The sequence below is a fragment of the Eulemur rufifrons genome, chromosome 25, assembly GCF_041146395.1.
Source record: "Eulemur rufifrons isolate Redbay chromosome 25, OSU_ERuf_1, whole genome shotgun sequence".
In the NCBI taxonomy this organism is placed as follows: domain Eukaryota; kingdom Metazoa; phylum Chordata; class Mammalia; order Primates; family Lemuridae; genus Eulemur; species Eulemur rufifrons.
In genome coordinates, this window is record NC_091007.1 from 1,755,653 (window position 1) to 1,782,366 (window position 26,714).

Genomic DNA, 26,714 nt, shown 5'->3' on the forward strand with positions numbered 1-26,714 from the left:
GACATAGTCTGGTTAAAGACCGAGTTCGCGCTTCTGTTTCTTATCCTACCTGTGCTGCTGAGAAGACAAAGAGCGGGGCCAGTTCAATTTTTCCCCTTTAAAACTCAAGGGCTTGCTAAACCCTGGTTGTGATGGTCACCGCCAGGTAGAGTTCTTAATCTGTGAACCGTCAGACTGATCTAGAAGGAGTTTGTAAGAAATTGGACTCAGAAATTGCAAGACGGAATTAAAAAAATCTAAGGAATCATCCCAAACATTTAAGTCATGCTGGAATGTTTTCAGAAATAAAAATGTTATCTTGGACTTTTATTTCCCTGCATAGAGACGGTGTGTGCCAGTGAGCAGGGACTCTGTCTGTGTTTCACTGGGGGAGAAAGGAACAGTTTCAGAGGGTTCAGGATTTGTGACCTCAGGCAAATAACTTCTCTAATCTGTTGTACTACATAGAGCCCTCAGGGAGAATAAATTCGATAGAATATGTGAATCACTCACCCCCCCAGCGCAATGCATAGGAAGTGATGGATAAATGGCATTAATTTTCAAAGTGGGACTGGGGGCGAGTTCCAACGGGACCTCCAGGACTAAAGTCTGCAGTGCCCGGGACACACCTGGAGGGAGCATCTCTGTCCTGCTCATTAATGAAATCACCTTCTCCTCACCGGGCAGCTTATTATACTAAACAGCACACTAACCTCGGTCACACAGAGCTGGTTCTCATCACAGCTCAGTCGTTTCCTAGTTGTGTGACTTTAGCAAATTCCCTAGCCTCTCCGAGCCTCAGTTTCCTGTTCTGGAAAATGGGCATAATAACCCCCGTCTCACTGAGTGATTGGGATCAATGAGATGCTCTATGTTAAAATCCGTAGCACACGGTTGTCGGCATTTCTCCCCTCCCGTCCCAGGGATGGTTTACCCCTGTGCTGGGCTGGTGTCACCGCTCTTGAAGACACTTGCTCCACAGAGGGAGGGGGCGTAACTTGAAAGGTTTACTAATCCCTCGAAACCCTCAGATCACAGATAAACTCATTTCCCGATCGTGCCACGTAAGCCAATGATCCTGCTTTGATGGCCTGGTTGCAGCGTGGGGACCACATTAAGGTTGCCACTCAAAGCTGTACTGATCAAAGCGTTGGAGCCAGGCTTGCTCATCTGCCCACGTTCTCTGGGATGGCACTAAAGGGCACCGTGAACAGGACCCCCGTCCCCGAGGAGACGTCACTCACAGATTCAGCTCTTGGTCTCACTGCCTGAGAGTGGGAACCTCACCGCTGGAAAAGGACAAAGACATTTTATCATTTTATTGACCATTTTAGGTATGTACACATGTAAACATGGTATTTAAAAAATATCCGCATGAAAGCCATAAAGCATCCACAAAATTACGTTTTAAAAAAGGTAAATTTCGGCCGGGCGCGGTGGCTCACGCCTGTAATCCTAGCACTCTGGGAGGCCGAGGTGGGCGGATCGTTTGAGCTCCGGAGTTCGAGACCAGCCTGAGCAAGAGCAAGACCCCACCTCTACTAAAAATAGAAAGAAATTATATGGACAGCTAAAAATATATATAGAAAAAATTAGCCGGGCATGGTGGCGCATGCCTGTAGTCCCAGCTACTCGGGAGGCTGAGACAGGAGGATCGCTTGAGCCCAGGAGTTTGAGGTTGCTGTGAGCTAGGCTGACGCCACGGCACTCACTCTAGCCTGGGCAACCGAGTGAGACTCTGTCTCAAAAAAAAAAAAAAAAAAAAAAAAGGTAAATTTCTTATTGAAAAGATTAGTGTTCAATCAATCAATGCAATTTAAAAATTTATGAACATCTTGTCAAATAAGCAGAACAGACATCAATTGGTGGAAGATGAATGAAAACTTTCTGAAAACTTCAGAAAATTCTACAGGCTTTAAAAATTGATCATTTCCTTTATTTTATTATGAAAGCAAGGCAAGCATATTACTGAAAAATAAAAAAAAAAGCAAAAAATTTAAATAAAGAACCCATGTAATCCCACCTATGTAGAGAAAACGAATATATTGGCAGATATCTTTTAGATGCTTTCTCTGTGTTATGTTTATGTATTTTTAAAACAAAAATGACATCTTGCCATATGATTATTTGTCTCTCAACATAATTGAATTTCACTAAGCCATTATTGTTTGCTCATTAATTTGTTGCTAAATTTTTGCCATTATGAACATTACCGAGCAAGAATAACTGCAGAGAATGATTTATTTAATGGAAAGAAAAAAAATGTAGTGGGAAAAAAAAAACCTAAAAAAAATTTCTGAAAAGTGGACAAAACTGCTTGGAGATACACAAGAGGAGACAAGATCATTCTCCGTGGTGTATCAAAAGTATCACTGCACACAGAATCCTTGGAAATACCCATTTTTGATCAAATTTTAATTTTGATCAAATTGTCATCTTAAGTAGCGTGTTTTCCTCCCAGGCCCCCACGCCTTTATTCTACCTGTCCTGCCTGCTTTCTAGTTGCTGTCCTGCGTGCTGTGGAATTTCAGCCAGCCTTCTGCCAGCCCGAACACCTTACTTCTTTGCGGAACATCTGCCCTGCTAATTTCCACTTTTTCATTCATTTTACCATCTACTTCCTGCTTGCCTCCCTCCAGCTGCTGAGCCGGGCTAGAGAGGGTCCCACGACCTGTTTATCCAGGTGTCCCTACCCCCCCACGCCTCTGCCTTGTCCCTGTGCCGGACCCCCACTGTTATGTTGCCTAAAGGTTGCATGGCCTGGGCTGTATTCCTCCATCCCATCAGCCTCGGATTCTTGCTGTATAAAATGAAGGTAATATTCATTACTGTTGACGGGAAGTGGAGGCCAGAGTGATGCTTCTCCTGTACTAGGACATGAGGGAAGTAAGATTTCCTCTCCAGAGATTAACTAGAAAATTCCCAAACAATGGGAATGTGATTGCATCTATGGTGTGTAAACCAAAACGTTGTCTGTGAATGTGTGATTTAATGATTTGGGAACGAGTGCACAAAACTCCATCCAAAAGGGGAGAAGGGGAGTGGTTCTAAACGGACTGCAAAGTGCAGGTGTCGAGCAGATTAGGGAGCGTTGGTAGACAGTAGGTGCGGCTTGGAGGGAGTCCCTGAGGGACTCAGAGTCAGGGCCTTTGCACACTCACCTGGGCTTTGATCAGGGGGTGGGAGAGACCCAGGCTAGACACCTTCTATCTTTGCTCATCACCCTTTTTCTGCGTACACACCATTATTTTTGGCTTTTTTCTTGATCACTTTATTCTGCTTTTCAAAATTTCATTTTGCCCCATTGCTACCTTTTTGCACAGGTGCTTAATTCATTTAGTTTATTCTAACTTTTAAATTAATACAAAAATTGAAAACCATGAATTCTCCTCTTCGTACTGTTTCAGCTAAATCCCATGGTTTCTGAGATGTCATTTTCTAGGTACTATCTTATTTTGGTTTTGTTTTCCTTTTCGATCCAAATGTTATTTAAGCATGTAAAAATTTTCCAAGGATGTCCATGTGTCCATATTGGGGCTAAAAAAAGAGAAAAAAAATTTTCCAAGGAATGGGATTGTTTTATTTTCTGTTTGGTTATTAATTTCTAGTTTTATTGAACTGTGATCAGATAATATTGTCCATATGGTTCTGTTTATTGGAATATATTAATATTTTTCTTTGTGGCCTAATAGACACTTAAAAGTATAACGTCTGTTTCAAGATACTGAGTTTGATATATTAGATCTATCATAGTAATTGTTTGTAGGTCTAGAACAAACCTTCCTCTTTGTGTCCTTAATCTGGCAAGGATTGTACCAATTATTTCTGTCTATTCATTCTCTCCTCTAATATTTGCTATGAATAATAAAATAAAGGTAATATTTATGACTGTTGACAGGATTATGTTATCTGATGCACAGATTTTCTGATTGTTTCTTTAGTGTAAATTGTACCTCTTATGATTAATAAAATGCCCCCTCTTAATCTTATCTAATGCTTTTTGCTCTGGAAACAACCTTGCCTGAGTTTTTCAGAATCCCTGGTTTCTTTATATTTGCATATTCCTGGCATATCTTTCCCAGTCTTGTATTTTCAAACTTGCAGAATCACTTTCTTTAAGCACATCCTTACATACGACGCAGAGTTGCATGATGGTTTGTGTGCCACTCCGAGGCTGCAGGTAAGATTATGCTGTTTTCATTTATCCATGTGAGATGTTTGGACTTGGTTCTGGCATATTGTTTTGTTACGCTTTCTGTTTTGTAACTTTTTCAAACATTTCGCTCTGTTGTCATGTTTGGTTTGTTGTGGGGTGCGTGTGTGTGTTTCCTAATCATCTGAAAGGTTTCCATTTTTGTTCTGGGTTACCACCATAATTATACCATCTCACGTGCCATCCTTAATCCTCTATTTCGTTAGACTGTCTATTGCCTCCCTGCTGTAGATCTTTTCTCACATCCCCTCCCTGGTCCTAATCACCAGATTTTAGTTGTTTTGCTTTTTTGGTATGTTCCTTTGGACTGAGATGCCTACTTAAATCTCTCCTATTTGATTTATCAGCTTGAAATGTTTTTGACACCCAATTATGGAGGGGAAAATGATATGCACACGAAGCCTCCTCTTCTCTTTCCCTCCCAACTTGTGTCAGTTACATCATTTTTAAATTGCAAGGTTTTATAACATTGTTTTCTGTAACTCTGAACTCGGCATCTGTTTCCGTAGTCTTACGCTTAATTCAGTGCTCACTGTCATTCTTTTGCAGCATGTCGCTCATAGAGATTTATTTTCAGCTTCTTGCTTATAAATGACCGGTTTTGAATGAATGAGAACCAGGGTCCGGGGGAGGGGTTCCCTCCCTCTTTCCCTCCCTCTTTCCCTCCCTCTTTCCCTTCTTGGTAAGTGCAGCCTCGGGCTATTTCTCCTTCTCACCACTTGGGGTCGCTGCCGCCCGCCCTAAACTTAAGGAATGTCGGAAAGGCGAGCCAGGGCGACACCTCGTGGTGGACGAAGAGGATGCCGCCAGAGGGGAGCGTGCAGTGCGGTCCTCCCGCCGGCAGGGGGAGGTGCGGCGAAGCGCCCGCGGCGCAGACAGACTCAGAGGCAGACGCCGGCGCAGGCGCAGGGGCAGGCGCAGGCGCAGACGCGCGCTCCCGGCAGCCCGCGCTCCTGACCCCGCGCCGCCAAGCGCCTTGCGGACTCCGCGGAGCGTGGGCGCCGCCGTGGGCTCCGGCCGCCGGCGGGTGTCCGCGGAGCGCCGCCCGGCTCCGCGCTGCCGCCGCCGCCGCCACTGCGGCCCATGGGCAGAGTCGGCCGGGCGGGCTGGGTAAGTCGCGCCCCGGCGGCCCCGGGGCGGGGGCCTTCCCGGGCGGCGCTGGACGCGAGGCCGCGGCTTCAGGCCGCGCCGCGAGCGAGGGGCGGGGGCCCGGCCGGCGGGTGCCAGTCTCCGGCGCGGGCCGACCCGGAGCTCCCGGCCGCCGCCGCCTCGCTCTGCTTCTCCCGGCTGCCTCGCTCTCGGGGACTAAAGAGCGTTTCTTTCTTCTCGGGGAGCACGTCCTGGCGAACCTGCCCGGTGACCAGACGCAGCGTCCCCGAGGGTGTTCGAAGCGGCCCCGCACACTGTCGCCCTTCTTCCCGGGCTTCAGGACTTGGGTCCCGGAAGTTGGCATCTCAGACGGGCGCTCACCTGCACGGGGAAGGCGGTCGGGAGTCTGGCATCGCCTCGGCCCCGGTCGTTTCAAAGCGGCGTTCTGGGCGCTCACATCCGTGCCCCCGAGCACTTTCGAACTTCATCCTTGCCCGGACGGTGTGTTATGAACGGAGGATGCAAGTCGAGTGAGGTTCTGTCCCTGCTCTCGAGGAGTTTGATGAAAATCCCGGCCTGGGTCGATCAGAGGGACTAGAGTGGGGCCAAGAAAGGCCTCAAAGAGCAGGTGATGCTTACACTGAGTCTTGGAGGTGCTAGGTTAGACGTGCGAGATCGGGGCAAGGTTCCCCGCGGAGGAAGTAAGTGCAAAAGTAGCAAAAGCGAAGCCCGGTCGTGTGTTCTGGAAACTGCAGGTAAAGCAGCGAGAAAGGATTAAAGAGGGGCGCTGTGCTTAGAAAGCTGGTCAGGCCGGGTCGCGGAGGCCCTTGAAAATACTCGTTGCTAGAGCCAGGCTCATGGGTGGAATTTGGGTATTCTGGATCTGGGCAAGATTGTGCCTTTACGCAGATGGGGAGGTGAGGACCGTCTCCCTGCAACAGGTGGAGTAAAGCATGATGCAACTCCGTTTCCACATTTTTGGTGGATAAAGACCAAAGACATTTTGAGCATAAGGACGACTTTCAGGGAATATGGGTAACCAGTTAGTAACACCGGGAGCTTTTTATTTTTAGAGTTTATTAAGCAAGGTGCCACATGCTGTGCAGTTTAGAACAGAGAGAGTAGGTGGTGAGATTGTAGAATTCTGTGGAACCAAAAATAGCCTTTGGGGAGAATTTTGAGGGAATTGTTGGACTCTCCCAAACATAATTTTATTTAAAGTGGATTTCTTTTTGCTTGATTTGTTTTTTTTTTTTTTTTTTTTGAGACAGAGTCTTACTTTGTTGCCCAGGCTAGAGTGAGTGCCATGGCGTCAGCCTAGCTCACAGCAACCTCAGACTCCTGGGCTCAAGGGATCTTCCTGTCTCACCCTCCCGAGTAGTTGGGACTACAGGCATGCACCACCATGCCCGGCTAATTTTTTCTATATATATTTTTAGCTATCCGTATAATTTCTTTCTATTTTTAGTAGAGATGGGGTCTTGCTCTTGCTCAGGCTGGTCTCGAACTCCTGAGCTCAAACAATCCGCCCACCTCGGCCTCCCAGAGTGCTAGGATTACAGGCGCGAGCCTGCTTGATTTGTTTTAAATTACCTTTCTATTCTCCTCTGCGAGTGGCTTTTTCAAACACCTCCTTCCCCCCAGAGAGAACAGATGATCCCAGGCCCGTAATCTCTCTGGCCTTTTGATAGTAAATAGTGAAGGATGTTCTGTTACCCAAATTACTGGTGACGCTAGCAGACTTCGTTTGCAGTACACTCTGGCCTATGGTGTTTTGGTAATAGCAGTGTATGAGAATGAATGGAAATGCTAAATTATGACAAGGGTGTCAGAGGTGGAGGTATTGGAAAATTTTTTTTTTAAGATTTTTAGAAAGTCATTGTAGAATCATGTACATGAGGTAGATGCCTTTTATAGCCATATTTTTTGTAGACATCAAAGTGCACCATCACTGCTCCTATTTCGTGTTCCTTTCCGTGTATACTTGCCCTATTCTGTAGGCTTCACAGAGGCAGGCCTTGTTTTATGATGCATAAATATCTGCTTAGTGATTACAAAAGGTTTTTTTCCTACCAACTCTGCTTCTTTAGCTGCTTAAAACTCAGACCTTGAATCATTATTGTTTGTATGGTGGTAGCAGTTTTTCTTCCATGAATTACGGTATAGAATTTAAATTTTGCCAAACTTAAATTCCACTTATTGTAAGTTATGTCCTTAAAAAGCAGATCTGCAGATCTTGTGGTTTCATAATGTGATTTAAATAGATGCACTAACATTTCCATCCATTCACTAATACATTTCAACAATATTAATGGAGCACTTGTTGCTAAGCTAAAGATAGAAAGATGAAAACAAAAACAGCCCCCACTTGTAGGGGGCTTACGGTATAGTAAGAGACAAATGTGAGACCCCGTAGGCAGCGTAACATGTAGAAGCTGCTATGATCTGAGTAGTCAGGGGGAACAAGTTGGAAGTTGCTGATTTTCTGTGGGGGTAGCAGTCACTAAAGGCTTCTGAGATGCACTTGAAAGAGAAGTAGGTGGGATGCTTCCGAGAGACTTGCTCCTCGTTCTTTTTCCTGCCAGTCGCACGTTTAAAAAAACACTTTCTGCCTTCGGTGGAATCTTGAAAAGTCACCATTCTTTCTTCTGGCAGAACCATGTTTCTTTTTAAGAATAAAACATATGGGAAAGATGGGTTGATCAAAAGGTGGTGTTGCCACAAAAAGGAAGGAAATAGCAAATATTTTAAAGATGTTATAAAAACCAGTGGTTTGTGTGTATTTACATCTGTTCCCGGCTTTTTCTAGCATATCCAAATGTTAGAAAGTGCTGCTTTTTATTGCCTGGCACCAGACTCGGGACATGACTGTTACATCATCTAAGTGATCTCAGCATTAATTAGGTTAAGTTTGTGTTCATTTACTTGTTAACGTTTCAGTGGTTGCAGTGGGAAGAATTAGTGAATAAGCTATTGTATATTTGTAAATGCTAAAATTAAAAATAACCACCTTTTAAGGAGTAAATGCACTTCAACTAGGTAAATAAAACTACATAAAAGGATAAAAGCAAGGAAATAATGAGAACAGGATTCAGGGAAAGTTGTGTGAATGGGTCGGGGGAGCCATATAGTTGAGTGTGGTTTCTTGTCTAGATCTTTTGTTTTGGACGGTGAATTCACAGGTGATTGTAACTTTATGATAACTAAATAAGAGGAGGCCACACGTGCGTGGATGGATAAGGATAGTGTGTCTTACCATGATTAATCCATTTCTTTGAACTTAAAGTTCAGTGAAAATCGAAAAAAAACGAATAAAGCTCTTCTGCATTCACTGTGATGTAGAGATTTGATTTTATAAGCTCTGTGTTACAGAAAACTAGCAGATGCTGGTAAGTGACATCAGTTTCTAATACTTAAAGTGTTTTTGAAGGTTTAAAAAGAGAAATCTAGGAACTTTAAACGAACATAAGATTCTGCTGCATAATGATTTCTGAAGCTTGCAGAACGAGGCAAATCAAATGGAATTGTCAACACACCATCTTAAATGGAAGTGGAATCCTAGGAGATGTGTGGTCTCATAAAATCTCATTAATTCAGTGTTGAAATTTTTGTTAAATATTCTTAGATGGAGGAGCTATGTTGGCAGCGGAACTCTATATTGCTTGATAATTAACCTCAAAATATAGAACAATATTTCTATCAGAGTTGACTCTCTTGGGTAGGGAGATACACTCGTGTTAGATAGTGTTGGTTACCTCATCTCCACACCCCAGTGCTACCTCTGCCTATTCTTGTTTAAGTTTTTTAAAAATTGTGGTGAAATAGGCATAAAACTTGCCATTTTAACACATCTGTAGGTGTACAGTTCTGTGGCATTAAGTGCACTCACCTTGTGCACCCATCACCCGTCTGTCTCTAGAACCTTTAGCCTGTTCTTTACCTCCTGGTGGAACCTGTAGACCTTGCTTAGTTTCACTGCTGATTCATGTGGCTACATGGACTTCCTTCACTATTAATATTTTAATAAGTGCTTATTAAATGCTTACTCTATGCCAGAAATTGGAGATGCAAAAATGAGTAAGTTAATCCTTCCCCTCCTAGTTTAGTGGGCATTTGGTTAACCTGTTTCCATTGGCATTAGCATATGTGCAAACATGTTTGATGAAGTTCTCAAATTTCTTATGAAGTGATACAGGTTGACTATTTCTTATCTGAAATGTTTGGGACCGAAATGTTTTGGATTTGGGTTTTTTTTGTTGTTGTTGTTTGTTTTAGATTTTTTGGAATATTTGCATACACATATCTTGGGGACGAGACCCACGTCTAAACATGAAATTCATTTATGTCTCATATACGCCTTATACCCATAGCCTGGAGATAATTTTATACAATATTTTTAATAACTTTGTGTATAAAAAAAGTTTTGACTGCAGCCTTTCACATGAGATCAGGTGTGAGTTTTCAATTTGTGGTGTCATGTTGAGATGCTCAAAAAGCTTTAGATTTTGGAGGATTTTGGCTTTTCGGATTAGGGATATTCAGTCTGTACTGAGAAAAGTAAATATCTAAAGTGGAGTTCAGTTTGGGTCGCAAAAAAATTTGGATGATTTGTCTCTATGTTTGTGATTTCCCAGAAAGTGTCCTTGTTTATATTTGTTCCTCAGAATGTATCAGTCTTCCCCTGCCCTTGTGGGAATGAAGAAAGAACAGAAGGACCTGTTGTTTCTAGGCTTTGGTTTGGTGACTGGTTGAAGGAGGAGAGCGCCAAAGATCAAGTGAGATGACAGCTGCGTGGTCATTTGGGAACCACGGTCCTAAGCTGGACCCTCCGCATTGTTGTTCTCTGCCGTTGCTCTGCTTGGGTTTTTCCGTATTAAAGCTTAAGGGTACATACCTACCTGTGAACAATGGGCTTTAGATTCCAGGTGAGCGAGAAGAGAAGTGCGCCAAAGCCCCAGAAGCCATTTGGCGCAGCGGTCTTCCTTCTGGCCAAAGTAATTGTTAGCCAGAAATTTTTTAAAAGATGGATTGGGAGGGCTTTGTAAGTGGAGTATAAACTGCACGTGTGGCCGCATTTCCTGTTTGGCCGTGGGTCAGACAGTGATTTTAGTCTGGGGAAAGAGCAGGACTAACTGGATTGAGGTTTTCATGGAGTTTACAGTGGAGTGGATCAAACTAGGTTCTGAAGTGGACCCCCTAAAACTTTGAAGGCGCGGTTGTATTTCAGCCACGTAAAAAGTAGAGATCATTGCTTTTTCTGGATTTGGCCTCGGTGCCTTAATCTAATGTCACAAGGCATCACCAGATTCCTGTACGTACCACTTAAACTGTGGCGCTGGGGGCCGTGGGCCTGCCCTGCTGGACATGCTGCTGCCCCCTGAGCTGGTGAGTTGTTGGAGAAGCCTTGGTGGGGAGGAGGGTCACAGGCACCCCTGTGTGTGTTTATGTTCACGTAGGTCACTGGAGCAGTCGGCCACCGGTGCCCAGACCTGAGCTTTTATAAGCCCTGCGTCTCCGTTGCCCTGGGGGGGGGGGGCCTTTCATCAAAAATGAAAACGCAGAGGTTTTAAGTAATCTGCGGGTTCATGTCTGAGGGCGTGGGAGGAACTGCAAAGTGGCAGCAGTTTTGTGGGCCGCCAACTTGAGGCCGGGAGTTAACGGTACGTGAGACCAGAGCAGCCGTCCAGGGGAGTAAAAGTTGGTGCCCATCCCTGCCCTTCCCCCACACAGTGTGGAACCAAGGCCAGCTAAGGAGGTGGCGTGGCCGGTAATGGCGGGCTGAGCAGTTAGAGTACTCCAAAGAGAAACGTTTGCCCTGAGTCAGAGCCGAGGGAAGGAGTGGTCAATGTTTGCTCTCCTTTCTCTTTCCCCTTCTCCTCCTCTGAGTCACAGAACACAAGCAAAGCAGGCTGCGTATGACTCCGTTTCTATGGGAAAACGCTTCATGGGCCCCTGGGGGCTGGCAGACTTTGTAGAACGTGTCCATAAATTGGGGACTATGTTGCTAAGTGTTTATCTGCAATTTGTGGATTTCAGTTTAAATTTTTTCCTCTTTCTGTCTATGAGAGATTTATTTCTTATTTTAAGAAGTGGGCCTTGTGCGTGGGTTTCAGAATGTTGAGGGTTTTTTTGAAGGTGGCAGTTGGGATTTACTAGCAAGGGCCCTGGAGTCAGCCTACCTGGGTTGGAAGGGGCCTCCCGCTGTGACCGTGGGCCTATTAACCCCTTAAGCCCCAGTGTCCTCATCTGTGAAGTGCTGGGCTTTTTGGTATGCGCTGCAGTTGCTGCCTGTAATGTCAAGCCTGGGCGGCAAGGTTTAACTCTTGCTATTGTTGCTATGTATTTATTCCTCTGCTCTGCAAGGATATTGTGTCGCTCACATGTAGGTTGTCGATGGCTTGTTTGTAATCACTGTCATTAAAGATTACAAATTTCCGCTTGATGGGGTATGAAAAAGTCAGAGTATTTAAGGTATAACCTGTCTTCTCCCTGCTTAACAAACAGTCGTGATTTACAAAATTACAGCATCTGTGAGATCATTTCTGTCATTTTTTTCTTTTTTCTAGGAGTATGTTTAAATTTTTACTTTATAAAAGGGTAGCTAATCGTGTTAAATCAACCTGGTAATTGGTGTTTTTGTGAGTCTTCTACTTTTTGCCATTGAGATGAATAGAATTTTTAAAAAATGGGATATATGTAATTAATAATGCCCGAATCCAGAACTTGCATCTTACTTCATTATATGCTGTAGAACCAAAGGCTTTCACTCGTGAGTCATTTGACCACATGCCCTTATGGGCGGAAAAATTAATTCTGGAGGTTTATTTTTAAAATAATACACGGCTATAGCTTCATGTACTAGATCCCTGCATTGGTGATAGCAGAGGTCTTGGCCTGTGTTGCCGAAGGGTCCTAGACCTTTACCACTGAAATTTCACTTTAACATGAAAAACTTCGAAATCGTTACTGTATTTTGCATTCTTTAATCTCCACCTCTCTTTCCTTTCAGCATTAAACTGAAAAAAAGATGTCCCTGTACGACGACCTGGGAGTGGAGACCAGCGACTCGAAAACAGAAGGCTGGTCCAAAAACTTCAAACTCCTGCAGTCTCAGCTCCAGGTGAAGAAGGCAGCTCTCACGCAAGCCAAGGTAAAGGCAACGCGGGGGGACGGCAGGACCCTGCAGAGTGGGCTCCTTGGTAGGCTGCAGGTAATTTGGTTGTAGGTCGCTCCTCTGCCTGTTTCTTGGGTGGAGAGTGTTACACATTTATGGGGGAGAGGAATGAAGAGTGTGCGGTCACTTTGCTGCTGCTAGGAATGGGGATATTTCATGGGATAGTGACGAAAAAGAGTGCTCTCGACGGCATGTTTAGAGCATGCATTCTTTTTGGTTTGTTTTTGAGACAGAGTCTCACTCTTTTTGCCCAGGCTAGAGTGCCGTGGCATCAGCCTAGCTCACAGCAACCTCAAACTCCTGGGCTTGAGCAATCCTACTGCCTCAGCCTCCCGAGTAGCTGGGACTACAGGCATGTGCCAGCACGCCCAGCTAATTTTTTCTATATATATTTTTAGTTGTCCAGATAATTTCTTTCTATTTTTAGTAGAGACGGGGGTCTCGCTCTTGCTCAGGCTGGTCTCGAACTCCTGACCTTGAGCGATCCACCCGCCTCGGCCTCCCTGAGTGCTAGGATTACAGGCGTGAGCAACCGCGCCCGGCCGAGCATGCATTCTTAACAGAGGCTACATCCCCCCACTGGGGTGAATATTGGTCCTTCAGGAGTGAAAAAGTCTTGCTCATTTTATGTATAAAGCAAGATCTTAATAGAAATATCATACCTAAACAGATATACAGTGTGTCTGTGGTGTAAAAACTTCATGGGTGGGGAAAAATGTATTAAAAGGCTCTTTGATGCAGGAGGCAATAATGAAAAAAGGCTGAGAAAAACTGCTTTAGAGATACATAGTGAAACATTTACTGATAAAATGATTTAATTTCTGGAATTACTTCAAAATAATCCAGTCCCTGGCGGGAGAGGGTAGGGTTGAACAGAGTTGACCATGAGTTGATAATTGTTGAAACTGGGTAGTAATTCATTAGTCTTTTCTCTTTAATTTTATGTTTGAAATTTTTCATAATAAACAGTTTTTTTAAAGTTTTAATTGTTTTTCTTTTACCTCATCATCAACAGATACTTATGTGGAGGCATTTACGTTTGATCAGTATAGTAGAGGGTTTTTAGGATTAGGTTACCCACAGATAAAGCAACACTGTCTTAAAATTTGTGTTCATTTTGTCAGTTTTGATTAGGTTTTCTTTTTTTTAATTCATTACCAGATTTAAATTTTTTTGATGCTAGCATTTCTTTTTAGATAGACAGAATTTTGTCTTTTTAAAACAAGCTTTCATCCCAAATAAAAGGAAGGTTAGCAAAACAAATCTTGTTTTTCTCTTTAATTTTTTTTAAAATTAGTTTTTAAAATATATGTAGATTTTATGTAACTTTAGCTTTGCATGTAAAGTGTATAATTAAGGTATTATATTCTAATGCCAGTACCATTTCTTATATTTGATCTTCCTGAACCCTTTTCTCTTTTCTGAAATGGCTAGCTTTACCAAGCAATTCTAATATTTACGTTACTGTAAACTCAATTAGACTTTGAGTAGACATCAGTAATGGATAATCTTAATTCAACGGAAGGTAGCAAAATAGAAAAGCAGAAGTCAGCAAAAGCTATGTAGAGAGATGTACAGTAGTAAAAACTGCATGGGATAATTTATTACTAACTTAAAAACTGTCAGCTTTATGGATTACTTACAGCCAATTTTTAAAAATCCCAATTTGTTTCCTCTCGTCAGTGTACTCCTCCATCACTTTGTGTGTCTGGCCAGTGCATATTTATAAACTACAGGTTTAAAACTAACTTACATAAAATACAATTAAGAAAATTCTTAAAAAATAAATGCATTAAAAAGTTAATATAATTAATTTATCAATCACGTTGTTTTTTTATACATTGTTTTACTCACATGAAAAGTAGAATTAGTTGCTAATGAGCAAGAAATTGTGTTTTTATATGAAATCTAGGCTCTTAAGAGACCCACTTTAGGACCTCCTCTGTATGTCTAACTTAACTGCTATATGGTTAGTATTGTTTTTTTCTTGAAGGGAAACGAAGATACATTGCATTCATTCTCTTAGGCTGCTTAGGTACTTGGAGTACTAGATTGGCCTAACCAAACCTGTGAAGATACTTGGTAGAGACAATTTTACCTGTAGCTGAAAGATGGAGCTGTGGTTCCGTTTGTGTGTCTAAGATTATACAGTCATTCCTTGGTCTGTGCACGGGATTGGTTCCAGGACCCCCGTGGAAGGTTTGTTGCAGAGACAGAAAAAAATCTTTGTTGCAAAGAATTTTAATTTGAAACTTCAGTACATTTTTCTTGGTTTTGATGATTTTAGAGCCAAAGGACAAAGCAAAGTACAGTTCTCGCCCCAGTCATTGACCTGAAGCGCGGCGGCTCCTCAGACGACCGGCAGATTGTGGACACACCACCGCACGTGGCCGCCGGGCTGAAGGTGAGCCCGCCCCCACCTCTGCGCTGCTGTCTACGCCTCACTCTTAACAGACCGTCTCAATGGGCCTTTGAAATCTAGGTTTCCAACGTAATTTTTACTTTTGTTTTACCAATTTTAATGCGTTTATCTGTTTAAAATAAAAGTTTGTTATATTAATAAAAAAAAATCAGAAACTAGATATACGGAAGAGGAAAAACAAATGACCTTCAGTCCTACCCTCCAGAAATTAAGACTTTCTGTTCTGTGATACCTTCCCACTCTGCCCCCTCTACCTTCTGTTCTCTAACCTGCTTCCCCCACTTAATATATTGTGACTGTCTGAGTCAGAAAACTCAGGACTGTATGGTCATTTTGATGGCTTCACTGTATTCCCTTTATGGATGTACTGCAATTTATTTAATTCCTTTAATCCTGAAGATCTGAGTTGTTTCTTATTTCTGCTGTCATAAACAATGTTAATACTTGTTATTTTATTGTGGATTAAAATAGAGAAAGGAATTAAAAAAAAAAACCACCACCAAAACCGTTTCTAGTAGGCTATACTCTGTGTCTCTTGTTTTTCTAATTTCTTTGTTACGTTACCTCTTTTCTCCCAAAGAGTAGTCCGAGTTTCTGAATGTATAGGAGAAAAAAAACACAGATGTCACCATCTGAGCCTGATCTTAGTGGACCTTAAAAATGATTATGATGCTGGAAGGGAATTACATCCACCTCTGTCAAACTTAGTCCCTGAAGTGTGGCCTACCTAGAAAGGGATGTATGTTCCAGAGGCTTCTAAAAGAACAAGAAGATGCTTTCTAAAATCATAATATTTTGTTCTCTCCATGTAGTCAGAATCTGAAGTTATTCTATTAATAATGACTACAGGAATGATTTTGTTGTTCATCAATTATTTTGCTTTTTAAATTTTCATAGAGATACGTAAAAGAGAAGTATTCACTGTTTTACTATAAATGAATTTTTTTGCTTCAGACTACTAGTGTCTTAAGTTTCTGTTGGTGATGGCTGTAAGACAGTGGGGTGGGTGGGGTAGGTAGACTTCAAGGCCCCTTTTATCTCTCTTATCCTTTGACCTTGATTCTGTGAGCAAACTTGTAAGATGCGAAGACGACTCTCACTCTGGTGTTTTTACCTTCCTCAGGATCCTGTTCCCAGTGGGTTTTCTGCAGGGGAAGTTCTGATTCCTTTAGCTGACGAATATGATCCTATGTTTCCTAACGATTATGAGAAAGTAGTGAAGCGCCAAAGAGAGGAACGACAGAGACAGCGGGAGCTGGAAAGACAAAAGGAAATAGAAGAAAGGGAAAAGTAAGGCTTCCTTTAGATTTGGGGATATTTTGCAGTTGAATGTTCATTGGAATATTAATGAATGAACTTTTGTGCTGTCTGTAATGCTGAAGTTAGTTGTCAAAGCTGATTTGAACAGACAAAAAAGGAATCGAGTTGTTTTTAAAATTTGTAGTTGTTACATCCCAGCATGTCAGCAAACTTCATCCATGGACTCTGAAAACCAGAGTATATATTTTGGGTGAGTTGTTAGAAAAATAACGTAGAAACCTGGTTTTGAAGACGTGGTTTGTATGCTATGATTCTACTATAGGTTGAGTGCTCCAGTTTGAAAATCTGAAATCTAAAATCTGAATTGCTCCCAAATCCAAAATTTTCTGAACGCTGACATGCTCAAAGGAAACGCTCATTGGAGCATCTCAGATTTCAGATTTTCAGATTAGAGATGATGAACTGGTAAGTACAATTCAAGTATTCCAAAATCCAAAAAAATCCAGAACACTTTTGGTTCCAAGCATTTTGGGTAAGGGATACTCAAATCTATAGAATCACAACTGTTGAAAATACTTAAAATGTTATTCCTGACTTTACTATTTTTGAGTCAGGTAGAATTTTTTTAATAGCTTGTATACAGCTTTTATTCATGTTTTTGAAAAGTATGGGTAACAGAATTTATTTTTATTTCTTTGTAAAATATTTAATTTTTAATATTAAATAGTTAACATGTATTAAAATATACTGGTTCCCATTTATTGAATCATTTCATGAGTGAAAGAGTATTCCAGAGAACTGAAATTATTAAACTATTACCATGTTAATCTGCTTGAAAATCAAAAGAGGTAAATGTCATATACCTATTAAATTTGTTCAGTTTATCTTTTAAATTTTTGTCACTTTCCATACTTTTGCTACTTGAGTCTTTAACCAGTTTCCCTCCCACCAGCTAACAGTTTATTGTGAAAGAGGATTTGGGCATTTTCTGGCCAAGAGGAAGTCGAGGTGCCGCCCAGGTTCGCATCTCTAAGTTGGTTCCTCCGTGCTGAACACCTGTGTTCTTTGTTCTCACAGGAGGCGTAAGGACAGACACGAAGGGAGCGGGTTTTCAAGACGACCAGATCCAGATTCTGACGAAGATGAAGATTATGAGCGAGAGAGAAGGAAAAGAAGTAAGGCAGGAACATGAATACGTTTCCAACACGGTCCCCTCCGCCATTGGCTTGTCATTTCAATTTGATAAATATGTCATTTGATATTGATTTGGGTAATTTTCTCTCTGAATCCCAATAATCCACATTTGTGTAACAGTTTTAATATATGTTGTTTTCACGTGTCTTCAGTCTCCTTTGAGCTTCACAGCCACTTTCTGGCATTTATTTATTAGATACTTTTCAGAATAGCTTAAAATCTATTCTGGCACTTTTCCTTACCTGCAGCTCTTCTGAGAGCTACGTGGCCTCTAAGGAAAAGACTTTCTGTTTGACTGACCTCAGGTAACATCAGGGAGCAGCGGCAGTGTATCCATTGTTTATACCGCAGTTAACAGGTTCACGTTCCTATTTTAACCTGATTGGTGGTAGATTTCCAGTGTTCATCCTGAATTTTTTATACTAATTAGAATTATTCTATGTTTCAGACTCAGTAATCACTCTAGGTCTTAGTGACAATGTTAATAAAATGATCAAGGAGATATTTCAAAAGAAATACATGAAGGTTTTACTCAGGTTCATATTTGTCCTTAAACATTTCATGTTGTCTGGTCTTGTTCATCGTAATGCAGGGACACTGGCTTTAGAAGAATTTCTTTTGTAAAGAAACATTTTATAATCAACTTTTTAAATTTACATTTTATCATTTCTTTGGTGATGAAGGCATAATACACATGTTAGGGTTCATACCTAATGAAACATTCCTCGCAGCCTCCACTCGGGTTCTCCTTCCGGTTGTCTGATAGCAAATAGAGACGATCTCTCTCGTGGTTTGGGGTTGTGTTTGCCGTTTTCTGTGTAGGAAACACTAGCTGGAATAGTGGCAACACATGGCAGGTTCTTCAGCAGCCAGAGGGACCCACACTTCCAAATGGGTGTCAGTTCCAGTGGCTTGTGCCCTGGCAAAGGCGCCTGCCGTGTGCTGGGGGCTTGCAGCCCGGGGGCTGGGCCTGTTCCCCTCGTCACGTATGTGAAAGTGCCTGAGGGCTAACACGCTCTCAGTAAATAGTTGTAAGTAACTGCCAGTCCTTTGGGTTGTGTTTTGCCTTAAAATGTATTTGTTAACTATATTCTGGGGCTCTTGAATGCCTTTTATGAAAAAAACAATTTTGTCTTTCTGGTTGTTGCCAGTTTTCTACATTTTTAAACCCAGCTTCAGATATGTAATTGTTTCTGTGTTAGCAGGAGGGACGAAGTAGCAGGTCTTTGCCTGTTTTAGTTCCTCTGTGGGGGTGGGTGATGTGACGAATCGTGCGTGTGGCAGTCCCTGGGAGTCTGGCATCCAAACCTTTTCCCTGCTTCATGTTTTTGCAGGTATGGGCGGAGCTGCCATCGCCCCACCTACTTCTCTGGTGGAGAAAGACAAAGAGTGTAAGTAGAGCTGTTCGATCGGGGAGTCCTAGCTGGCTCCCCAGGTCTCCTGAGTTTAGAGGGAAGTGGCCTGGAAATCTGTCATCTGGCTGCCACTCCCAGCACTGCCACGAGCAGGCTGCTGCCCCTCTGCCCTCCTGCTGGGACCTTCCTGTGGCGGGACCTGAGCTTGTCTTTCTACACAGTGGATCCATCTCTTTTTCATGCAGTTTGTTTTGTCTCTTCACCGTTTTGTATTTGTTTGGAGTTAAGTTAAAACAGCAGTAGGTCATTTGTAATTTTTTTGCTCAGGTTTAGAGGCTGTTATATTCCTGAACTTCCCCAAGGGGGCAGTACCTTCCTTCGGTTTTTCTTCCCTTCGTTTCTGTTTCAGTGCGTGTCCATTTCAGCACGTCCGCCTGCTCTGTTCCTTCTACCATCGAGATCCCGTGCCCTGGGCTGGGCCACACCTAAACCGTCCCCAGAACAGTTAATCGTTTGTAGTACTTTTCAATACCTGTTGCACTGTTCATGTTATCTTTTTAAAGAAGATAACGTTTAAAATATTGTTAAATACCTATTGTATGAAAAGAACTGGCAAACAGTAGGCTCTGATTGAAACCAGTCTCGGCGGGGGGCGGGGGGCCAGGCACCTGGGTAGTTTAAAGCTGCCTGTTGAGTCTCATGTGTAGTGACGGTTGAAACCTCTGCTCTGGTGTTGTGGCCCCTAACCTCAAAGACCTTTATAGTTTGTGAGGTTAATGACACGGTGACGTCAGAGTCTTGTCACACGTACCCAAGATGCTGTGGGAATCAAAAGAGATTATATCTCCTTGGAACATACAGAAAATCTTAAGGGTTCCAGCAAGAATTGTCATTTTAAAGGGTAGATAACATTTTAGTAAGATGTGAAAAGGACATTTGAGGAGATATAAATAGCAAAGTTAGAATCAGGAAAGTAGTTTTCTACCTCCGTGGCTGTAAAATTGTTATATTTTCTTCTTGCAGTAAGCCAAAAGCGTAGGTTACGTTAGTTCAAGGTAAGTAATTGATACAAGTGCAGGTTCAAAATGTTTTCTGTAGCATTTTGGTGAGCCTACTTTATTTTCTCCAACAGTACCTCGAGATTTCCCTTACGAAGAGGACTCAAGACCTCGATCACAGTCTTCCAAAGCTGCTATTCCTCCCCCAGCGTACGAGGAGCAGGACAGACCGAGATCTCCAACCGGGCCTAGCAACTCCTTCCTTGCTAACATGGGGTAACGGTTTAGGTGTTCTTGTCTGAGAGCCTGAGAAACAGCGTGAGGTGTTGGTAGCCCTTTCTGTAGATGCAGCTTGTTGAACATGAGGACGTCGGGTTTATAGGGGGACACTTGGTATGTGCAGTCACACAACGCCCACTGCAAGTCACGTGGAGTGTGTTGCACCGTGAAGATGTGGTTTGTACAAACAGAAAGTCTTCTAATGTAAGTTTTGACTGATTTTGATGTTGAGTGTTATCTCTCTAGATAGGAACAGAATCTGATAATTTTTTATATTTATTTTCATAACATTTGAAAATAGCTCACATGAATTAGAGTTGACTTAGGCTATCTACAAAGGGTAAGTGATGTCTTTTTTTCCTGATAAAATGGGTCATTTGCTTTAAGGTCATGGCTCTATACCTTTGGTCTAAACACTGTTGGTCGTTTAACTATAATTAGAGATTTGTTTGCCAACACATAAAAGTCAAGTTTAAAGTTGATGTTCAGGTGGGGCTTGTGGATTTTTTAAAACCCCGCTGGATTCGGCATGCGTTTTGGTTAGGAGAATGTTCCGTGGTGCTTGCTTGGACAGCGTGAAGGGGCTGTGGAGTGAGGCAGCGTCTCACGGAGGCCTTGGTTCTGCGGCGTTGAGAGGCGCTTCCTGTAACCGCGGCGCTACCAGAGACAGTCCAGTGCGGGTCACGCTGCGCCCCTGGCCCGTGTGCGTCTGCTTTGGTTCTCGCAGCCCTCGGGTGGTGGTTGGGCTGGAGCACGGAGGGAGGATGCTGAGTTTCCGACTCCTGGTGTTCCTAGACCGTGGCTCCCAGACCCGGGTGGTTCTAGGTGGTGACTACTTCCGTCCTTACAGGTGGCTAGGAAATTAATTTAGAATAAATAAAACTTAAAGTTTACTTCCACAGTCACACTAGTCTTCAAGGGCTCAGGAACCACATGTAGGCGGTGACCGCCTGGGACAGTGCAGATACAGGACATCTCCATCGTTGCAGAGCGTTTTATTGGGCGTTGCCGCCTTAGAATGTGTGCTGGAGGGTTGGAAGGCCGTGAAGCTGGCTTTTTGTTTTGTTTTTTTTCCCTGATTAGGATAAAAATTGACTTCTTGGCTGAGTTTCCTTTTAAACAGGAGTTAAATCTTTAACTCAAGTTTGAGAAAGATGCAAGGTAGTACAGTTAATGAGTTGTCAGTCTTTTCAGCCCTAGAATAACTTGTTCAAGAGAAAATTTTAAGGGAATTCATTACATGAAGTAATGCGGGCGCAGTTCTGGGTGAAGCCCTGAGTCGCAGTGGTCTCGGGGGCGCCGCAGTGCAGGGGAGGCCCAGGCTGGCACAGGACGGGCAGTGGACGGAGGGCGGTCAGCTTGGTGTCAGTTCTGCCGTCACACCTGTGGGGATAATTTCTAAGCGTGAGTCCTGCTTTGCTTCTAGTCAGCCTGAAGCTCGTCAGCTGACCTGGCCTCGGTTTCATTATGTCCCGTCTGTTAAATGTTTGATCTCTAAGGTCCTCTCCTGCAGTCTATCACTGGAAACGCTACTGTGTGATTTAGGGAAATACAGTAGCGTCATCTCCATTATGGGAAACTTCCTCCTTGTGTTTGACAGGCAGCTTTATAGTAGACTGTGGTCATCCTGTCTATGCTGTAGCTGTGCGGGTCCGCGGCACACAGGAAGGACAGGGTTTTCTAACGGGGCGCTGGGGAAACGAGCGTTTCCCCTCAAAGGTAGCAGCCTGTGGGTTTCACTCGTTAGCTTTCTGTGCTGCTTCCGCCCAGTGGCCCACTGTTAGTTAGTGTGACTTGCGGAGCCCTCGTGGGAGAGTGCTGTGGTGTCAGCTCCAGCCCCTCTCTCGGGATGCTGTCGAGGCTCAGAGTGCTTCCTCCCTCCCAGGGGCACGGTGGCACATAAGATCATGCAGAAGTACGGCTTCCGCGAGGGCCAGGGCCTGGGGAAGCACGAGCAGGGCCTGAGCACTGCCCTGTCGGTGGAGAAGACCAGCAAGCGCGGCGGCAAGATCATCGTGGGTGACGCGACGGAGAAAGGTGACTCCCCAGGGAAGTGCGGTGCGGCGTGGGGACGGCGGGGGGAGGGGGGAGGGGGGAGGGTTTGTGGGGCTGGGAGGGGGTGGGGGTGGGGAGGGTATTGCTGGGCCCCTTTTTGCTGGAACACGGTCGTTCCTGGTCACAGTGCTCTGCCACTTCTGTTTTGTGATACCAGGAATCCCAGGGCTCGTCTCTGTTTTTTCAGAACAGAGTACAAAGATGAAGGCCCACGGGAGGGAAAAAATGATGAGACTCGGGCGGAAAATGAACAGTCCTCAGGAAAATAATTGCATACCTACTTTGGTTATGCAGAGAACCTTGTTAACCTGATAAAACAATGGTTGTGTTTTTATAGCATGAAGGACAGAGCCCTATACAGCGTATCAATGGTTATACCTGCTGTGTCTCCATCCTGGGGGTCTTCCCTGCTTTTTCCCCTCTTCTCTGGCCTTTCATTATAGGTGTAGTTGCTAATTGTCTTACAGATTGCTCTTTGAGATCTAGTGTTATTTTGCAGTCTAGTGGTAGATGATGCCTAGTTGGTGTTTTATTTCTACTTAATTTTTATAATCTGTGCTGTACTGAGGGAATATAGGACTGAGACAAACCTATATTAGCATTTTAAGCAGGAAAATTGCGTTGATTTTGAGTCAGCTTAGCTGAACTCCCTTTCCTAAAGAAAGAAGAAACCTTTTCTGGCAGCCCTATTGGTGCCCAGCTTAGCAAGCAGCCAGTTAGCTTGACAGGTTAGTACCAAAATCCAGTGGTCGTCCCCAAGAAGTTAGCCAGTGGCTGGGTGATGAACTGCTTATTACTCTGGGCTAGTGACCTTGGACTGTAGTTCCAAGTCAAGACTCACCTGTAAGTAGGAGTCTTCATGAAGTGAAATGAGCAAAAATTGCAAGTAATGGCAGAAGCTGAAGACTTGCCAGTATTGTTGTGAAAACAAACACCAAAGCTGTCAGATGCTCTCACTGCACGCAGGCTGCGTTTTTGCCCAGAGACTGATTGTGTAGATGCTTACAGATGATTCTAGGATGTACATGGAGATTGCTATTGAAATGAAATCAGTTATTGTAAGTAGGATTTGTTCTTTAACACACACGATGGCTTATTTTTATACAGATGCAACTAAGAAGTCGGATTCAAATCCATTAACTGAAATACTTAAGTGTCCTACTAAAGTGGTCCTATTGAGGGTAAGAAGCAAGAGGAGACAGCCTGTCTGCTTGCCTTGGTGTTTGTGTGTCGCCCCAACCTACCTCCCCCGTGCATGCGTCCCCCTGCCGATACCGTAAAAAGTAAAACTGAGAAGGATGCTCTTGCACGTAATACCTTTGGGCAGATCCCATATAAAGCTGATTTTAGATTCCTTTTTCACTAATGTACAAGTTTCTTTGCTACATGCAGTGAGTAATTACTTTAAAATATTTCAAACTGCTAGAACTTCAGCTTAGTTTATACATTTCGGTGTTTGCATAGATGCTTTTCTAACTCTTTACAAAGCTTAATGTATGTTTCGGTGTTTTAAGAAATACCAACTTTTGGATATTTAGGGATGAAATTTCCCATTGTCTTACTTGGGATTGAGAACATTTGCTATTATGAAAGAAAGTCTTATATCCCTCTGTAAATTATACTTGGTACCGGAATTTATTTATTTTTTTGTTTGTTTGTAGAACATGGTTGGTGCAGGAGAGGTGGATGAAGACTTGGAAGTTGAAACCAAGGAAGAATGTGAAAAATACGGCAAAGTTGGAAAATGTGTGATATTTGAAGTAAGAGTCGTCTTTGGTGTTTGTAACCCAAGTTGTAATTGGCAGATTACAGAACATTTTCTACAGCTGGGACTCAGGGTGTGCTACGAGTAACATATTGTCTTACTGCAGAAGACGGCGTATTGGCTAGTTGTACTTCTCTTGCTAAATTATAATAGTTTTAAACACAAAAATGACTTAAAGTTTTATTTGGTGAAAAAATGTAAATGTTTTATGAATGAAGATTGGTGTGGCGGTTGAAGACCTTGATTACAGTGTGGCCAATGGTGTAGTCACTTAGACACGCTTTTGGTTTCAGTCATTTTCAGGTGTTTATCTAGTATCATGTGCCGAGAGCACTGGGGAGACCAGAAACACGTTCTTTGCTCTCGGTGACATGTTCCGTTGAAGAAACACAAAAGGAACACGTGAAATAACGAGAGGATATTCAGTGCTAGACTTGGTAGTATTGACTGTAAGTTCAGGAGTTGAGAGAAGAATTAGGTCAGCACAGAACAGAGAAGGCTTTGTGAGTACCAGCAGATGTGAGCTGCGCTTTGAAATGAATAGGTGGGGTTGAGCGGGCAGGGAAGGGTGTTGGGATTGGGGTGGCAGCTTCTGGGAGACAGGACCAGGGCTGCCCAGATGGAATGGGGGGCGGGGGGCGGGTCAGCAGTTGCGCTGGCGTGGGTGGGGCTTTATCGTGCAGGGCCGAGAGACTGGGCGAGGCCGGGCGCAGTTCAGGCCTGATGTGGAAGGCAGTGAGAGTGCCCGTCCTTTGTCTCAAAGTGCTCCTGTTTCTGCTCCTGTCTTTGTCACGTTGCTGTGTGATGCGCAGCCAGCTGCGTAGTTATGTGTTTACGTGCCCGCTGGCGTGGGACCTTCACGAGGTCAGAGGTTGCCTCGCTCAGCTCTGTGTCCCCCCCCACCTAATGCAGTGCCTGTCATCAGTGGACCTTTAGTACGTTTTTGATGGTGAACAGATTATGCTTATTTCTTTTGAATACTATGTGATGGTAATTAGAATAGTCACCCTGGCACCAATCGTTTAAAAGAGAAAACTCACTTTCAGGGATATCTCAGACGGTGACCTTGCTCATTATTTCTGATTTCTGTTCAGATCCCCGGGGCCCCAGATGATGAAGCTGTGCGGATATTTTTAGAATTTGAGAGAGTGGAGTCAGCAATTAAAGGTAAGTTGGACAGCGAAGTACTACCTGATACAAAGCTGAATTTGCGACCTTGCTCTTCATCACTGAAGTTACTGTGTACTGAGGATGCTGTATTAACTGGCTGTCTCTCTGTTTGCCTTTCAGCTGTTGTTGATCTGAATGGGAGGTATTTTGGTGGACGGGTGGTAAAAGCATGTTTCTACAATTTGGATAAATTCAGGGTCTTGGATTTGGCGGAACAAGTTTGATTTTGAGAACTAGAGCACGAGTCATCTCCAGTGATCCTTAAATGAGCTGCAGGCTGAGGAAAGGCTACAGCCTCCGTGGCCGCTGGGTATCGAGACTCTTGGAGGGGCTTCCAAGATATATGTTGATTGGACCCTTTTTTATTTTGTGGTTTTTTAATATAGTATAAAAATCCTTAAAAAAAAAAAAAACAAACAAACAACAATCTGTGTGCCTCTGGTTGTTTCTCTGTTTTATTACCACTCCGAGTTGGTTGTCTTTTTGCTAGGATTTCATGGTAATTCTCAAGTGCTTCAATGATGCAGCATTTCTTGCACTAAAAAAAAGTCTAGGAAGTTTTGGGACATGGGGTTGTCTTAAATTATCCTTTGTTTTTCTCCCCCCACTCCCCCCCTTAATAAAGCCTGCAAGTCATGAAGCTGTAGTTTCATAAATTCTGTAATAAAGAATCATCTTGGCGGTGTGCCAGAGGTGAGCACGTCTGCTTTCTCTAACAGAGAAATTCTTACTGACTCCAGTCATAGGAAACACTCTCCACCACCTGAACTGAGGTTGGAGAACTGTGAGCATACGTGACCTGTTCGGGTGAATCATTTGCCGTGAAGCCAGACGGCAGATGGGCTGTGATGGATTTATGGAATATGTGGGAATAGAAACCATGAATCTAGCATTTGTTTTCAGAGAGTCAAGCATAGTCTTTATGGTAGATCAGAAATGACAAGTTAATTCAGAACCTAGCAGGTGCATTGTAACGTGTGGCCAATCATGTTTTGGAAATGGCAGTTCCTTAGGGCCATGTTGCTACGGGCAAAATTTGTGATAGTGTTAGTTCTGCTGTATGTAATTTTCAAATTCATAAGATTCATCCGTGTCAGCCACTTAAACTGTACTGCCAATATAATTCTGGAACTGTGAGAAATTGTACCATTGAAGTGCAATAGTACGTGCGGCTTAAAATTTAGCAGGACCACAGAAAAGAAACCATAAAAATGTTTGGTACTGAGGTTCATTGCCAGGGCGGGAGGTATTTCAAGAAAATACTCATGCCTGTGTTCTGTTCCTTGCTTTCCCAAATATCACGTGTGACTTTTCTGAAGTGGCAACACGAGCCTGTGTTGTATCTTTTGGTTATTACAACAGAAAGCATATGAAGAATCCAGCATTTCTTTGCATCCATGGACTTAGTTTGGAGACATAAGGAATATTCTGACCCTTTTTAAAAAAGGATTTTCTCATGTTTTTATTTAACATAAATAAAAGAATAACATTTTATCTTTTGTGGAATTATTTTACTGAATAAAATTGAATTAAGACTGGAGTTTTGTGATAAAAGTGCACATGTTCTATAAAATAATATTCAGTTAAAGAATATAAGGTAAAAGAATTACTTAACATTTTACAGGACAGTAAGAATTAGAAGCAGCCCTGAAACTTAAACAGTTTTACCTGTGGAACTGGGTTTATGAATATTAATGTGGACACACATTTTAGGTGACAGGTACCCGGATGTGCTGTGCCAAATATTATGACAGCTAGTTC

At 43.1% G+C, this 26,714-nt stretch overlaps 1 protein-coding gene across 2 annotated transcripts; it reads left to right on the forward strand.

Moving 5' to 3' along the window:
* Window positions 1-5,134: 5,134 nt before the first annotated feature.
* On the forward strand, window positions 5,135-26,714 carry RBM17 (RNA binding motif protein 17). Of its 2 annotated transcripts, none has more exons than XM_069458712.1 (12): window positions 5,135-5,302; window positions 12,291-12,431; window positions 14,743-14,859; window positions 16,001-16,167; window positions 17,215-17,312; window positions 18,666-18,722; window positions 19,819-19,960; window positions 21,849-22,000; window positions 23,126-23,199; window positions 23,680-23,778; window positions 24,878-24,950; window positions 25,074-26,714. In XM_069458712.1, the coding sequence occupies exons 2-12, from the start codon at window positions 12,309-12,311 to the stop codon at window positions 25,175-25,177; spliced, it is 1,206 nt and encodes a 401-aa protein (XP_069314813.1). In that variant the 5' UTR covers window positions 5,135-5,302; window positions 12,291-12,308; the 3' UTR covers window positions 25,178-26,714. The 2 variants fall into 2 exon arrangements, with proteins under 2 accessions (XP_069314813.1, XP_069314812.1); XM_069458711.1 differs by having other exon boundaries at window positions 5,146-5,302; window positions 21,849-22,009; window positions 23,123-23,199; window positions 25,074-26,361.

Coding starts and splice junctions, on each gene's coding strand:
- RBM17 (XM_069458711.1), top strand. CDS start 12,309: ATGTCCCTGTACGACGACCTGGGAGTGGAGACCAGCGACTCGAAAACA. Junction 14,860..16,000: donor ACGTGGCCGCCGGGCTGAAG/GTGAGCCCGCCC, acceptor TACCTTCCTCAG/GATCCTGTTCCCAGTGGGTT. Junction 24,951..25,073: donor AGTGGAGTCAGCAATTAAAG/GTAAGTTGGACA, acceptor TTTGCCTTTCAG/CTGTTGTTGATCTGAATGGG.